This window comes from Arachis ipaensis, chromosome B3, assembly GCF_059453495.1.
Source record: "Arachis ipaensis isolate K30076 ecotype BB chromosome B3, ASM5945349v1, whole genome shotgun sequence".
In the NCBI taxonomy this organism is placed as follows: domain Eukaryota; kingdom Viridiplantae; phylum Streptophyta; class Magnoliopsida; order Fabales; family Fabaceae; genus Arachis; species Arachis ipaensis.
Window position 1 is genome coordinate 7,354,225 of NC_142438.1, and position 3,518 is coordinate 7,357,742.

The 3,518-nt window shown below is 34.1% G+C and overlaps 1 protein-coding gene across 1 annotated transcript; it reads right to left on the bottom strand.

The window, feature by feature from the left end:
* Window positions 1-994: 994 nt before the first annotated feature.
* Window positions 995-3,125, bottom strand: LOC107628878 (3-ketoacyl-CoA synthase 4). The gene has a single exon (XM_016331503.3). It carries the CDS (start codon window positions 2,724-2,726, stop codon window positions 1,191-1,193), a length of 1,536 nt encoding a protein of 511 aa, XP_016186989.2. The 5' UTR covers window positions 2,727-3,125; the 3' UTR covers window positions 995-1,190.
* Window positions 3,126-3,518: the final 393 nt, after the last annotated feature.

Consider the following 3,518-nt stretch of genomic DNA (forward strand, 5'->3'; position numbering starts at 1 on the left):
GAATAAAATTATAGAAGTTTGCGGGAAGTTACGACCAACTCATCTTAAACAAAAAAAAAACAAAAAACGTCCATTTAATTTTATTGAAAAGATAATAATTTTTTAATTCATAATAAAAAAATAAAAAAATTTGCCTACTTTTTTAAAACTAGGATGAAATTGAGTTTAGTTTTGTACATGTGAAAGGGATTTACAACTTAAACCAAGGTTTTAAAAATTAAATCGGTGAACCGGCTAAATTTAATATTAAAAATTTTAAATACTTAATTAAAATTTAATTTAAATTGAATTGAATATTTGAATATAATAAAATAATATATTTATATATAAAAAATATTTTTAAATTAAAAAACCGACTAATTTATCAATTTTTAATTGATTTTATCACTTCTTGAATCGATTTTTAGTCTATGGCACCGGTTAATCAACCAATTTCGGTTAACCCGGTTGAAATCTGTTTGTCAGAAGTATAAATTGAAGATGACTCAGTATTTGACCAGCCTGGCATAGACCAACAATTGTAGGGCCAGAGCACATTGTTGTGTATATATATATATACTTTTTGTTGTCTAAAGAGAAATATAATTTGATAATAACAAAATAATTTCACTTATTCTAAAAAAAATAAAATACTAAAATGTTAAAATAATAAAAAAAAAAAGGGTGGAAAGAGAAAGAAAGGGAGGAATGGTTTGCAAAGGCTGGCCATGTGCTGTTGCATTCAGTATCTAGAGACTAGAATGCATCTATGATCTATCTGAGTAAAATTTGTTACTTTCTTAGTTACTATCACTTGCACTTTTGACAATGCTTAGCTTAATTGGAAAAAAGAGATTTTGATGCCACCCTCTATGAATTGGCAGTACTGTTCATGTGGAAAATCTTTTTCCTTGTTATTTGCAAAATGTACAGCTTTTATGTACTAAAAGTATCCCTTTTTAGAAACCAAGTCCCACAAATGTTGTAACCAACATGTAAAAATAAAACACTACTCTTTAACATAAGAACCATAAATATTAATTTAAGGATTAAGTAACTAAAACAGAAGCAAGAGAATAATTAAAAATAACAACAAAAATAGGCTTCTAAAGTGATAATTGAACAGCTGAGACATTGTCTATTATCTCCTTGAATAGGATTTGATTATTGGCTTATGCTATGTGTACCAGAGAGGGTAGCAGAAATTAAAGCTATGTAACAACCTGAACTGGATACCTATGAATGCAATCTTCCCAAGGAGACTTAGGTGAAGCCTTGACATGCCTAAGTGCCTGCCACACTGCACTGTTACACTTAAATCCACTTCCAAATGCAATCTGCCACACCCTATTCCCCTTCCTCATTCTTCCCTTGGCTTCAGTGTATGCCAGCTCATACCAAATAGAGCTTGAAGAAGTGTTCCCAAATCTGTGAAGTGTCATTCTAGAAGCCTCAACATGCATAGGAAGAAGCTGAAGATTCTTCTCAAGCTCATCAATCACAGCTCTACCACCAGCATGAATGCAGAAATGATCAAATGCAAGCTTGAAATCAGGTATATAAGGCTTCACTTTTGCATTCAGAAGCTTCTTAACAACCAAAGTAGCAAAGAACAGAAGCTGTTCACTTATTGGAAGAACAAGAGGCCCCAAAGTTGTGATGTTAGTCTTCAAAGCCCCACCAGCAATAGCCATAAGATCCTTTGAGAGAGAAACACCAGTTTTGCCATCATCGTCTTGTTCTTGATACACACACCTGAAAGCTTTATCATCAGCACCCTTATGAGTCCTCACAACATGAACAAGCTTGTACTTTGCTCTTCTCTTATCAGAGCCTTTGTTGGACAACAAAACAGCAGAACCACCAACACGGAACAAACAATTTGGGATCAGCATAGATTTCTTGTTCCCAAAGTACCAATTCTGAGTAATGTTCTCAGTGCTAACAACAACAGCATAAGTGTTCCTATGAACTTGAAGCATGTCCTTAGCAAGATCAATGGCTATAACTCCTGCACTACAACCCATACCACCCAAATTGAAGCTTCTAATGTTACCCCTAAGCTTGTACTTGTTCACAATCATTGCAGAAAGTGAAGGAGTTGGGTTAAACAAACTGCAATTCACAACAAGAACACCAATATCCTTAGGCTTAATCTTTGTATTAGCAAAGAGATTATCCAAAGCACCAAACATAACATTCTCAGCTTCTTCTCTTGCAGCAGCCATGGAAGGAGTTGGAGGGATATGATGCATGGCTTCGGGTACATAAGTCTCCTCACCAAGACCAGAACGTTCTAGAATCTTCCTCTGGAAATCAAGAGAATCGTCAGAGAAATCACCGGTGAGCTTAGAATGTTCCATGAACTGAGTGAACTTGACGCTGAGATTCGAAGGTGGCTTGTAACACGAATAATCAACGAGGTAAACGGATCTTGGCCTTGTCATGATGTAAACGGTGGATCCAAAAACGAGGATCGCGGAGCAGATTATGACGCTGACGAGATTGTACTGAAGGTGGAGCCATAAGTGGTGAAGGTCGTTAGGGTTCATCTGAGATGCTTGGATTATAATGATTGACATGAGAGGAATCAAGCAGAGGGTTAAGAGGTGAGTGATTAGGTAGTGGTATCCAAGTTTCACGTATTTGAGATTCACGCTCTGGAGAAAATCCGGTAGAATCCGAGTTTGGTGGATCTGAACGTCTCCGCCGCCGCCGCCGGTGGTGGTGGTGCCATCGGAATTCATCGTGGGCGGTTTGGGATTCTGAAAAAGATTGAAAATTTGATGAGAAATGAAGGTGGGTATGTAAAGATGGATCTGGATTTGGGAGTCAGCAGTGAATATAAAAAAAGGTTAGATTTTTAATTTTGAATTTGTGGGGTGGAGAAAGAAAAAGAGAAGTTGTAGAAGGAGTTAATGAATGAATGAAAGAATGGTGGGTGGTGGAGGGAGAGAGGAGAAGGTTGAATGGGAGTGAGGGAGGGACACAAGACAGAAAGAAATATGAATGAAATATGTGTATTCAGCAGCTTGACTTTGTATCTGACAACAAAGCAGAAACTGGAGAGGGAGGCTGCTGAGCTGTGTAAGCTGTTTGTATTTCTGTTTACAATTTGTCAATTGGGATTTCTTAATGCCACCACCACTACCTCCTTCCTTCCTTTGTTTTTTTTTTTTTTTATAAGAAATATTACATGTATTATTTATATATTTTTTGTACAGACTTATATCCAATTATATTTACAAAAAATTAATAGTTAAAAATTATTAAATAATAATTTAATTAAATATGTTAAATGATTTAATGGTTCTTAACTAAAAATTTAATATAAAAATAATTATATATAAATTTTTATTTTTTATTTTTAGTAATAAACATGATTAATAAAGATCGAAAAAATAAAAAAAATTATTTTTTATATCATAACAAATAATGTTAATATTATTTTTCATTTTTAAATAAGGTCATGCTTCTTCATTAGTTAATTTGGGGTCTTTAATCATATTTATTATTAAATTTGTAACTTTATGGTAAGA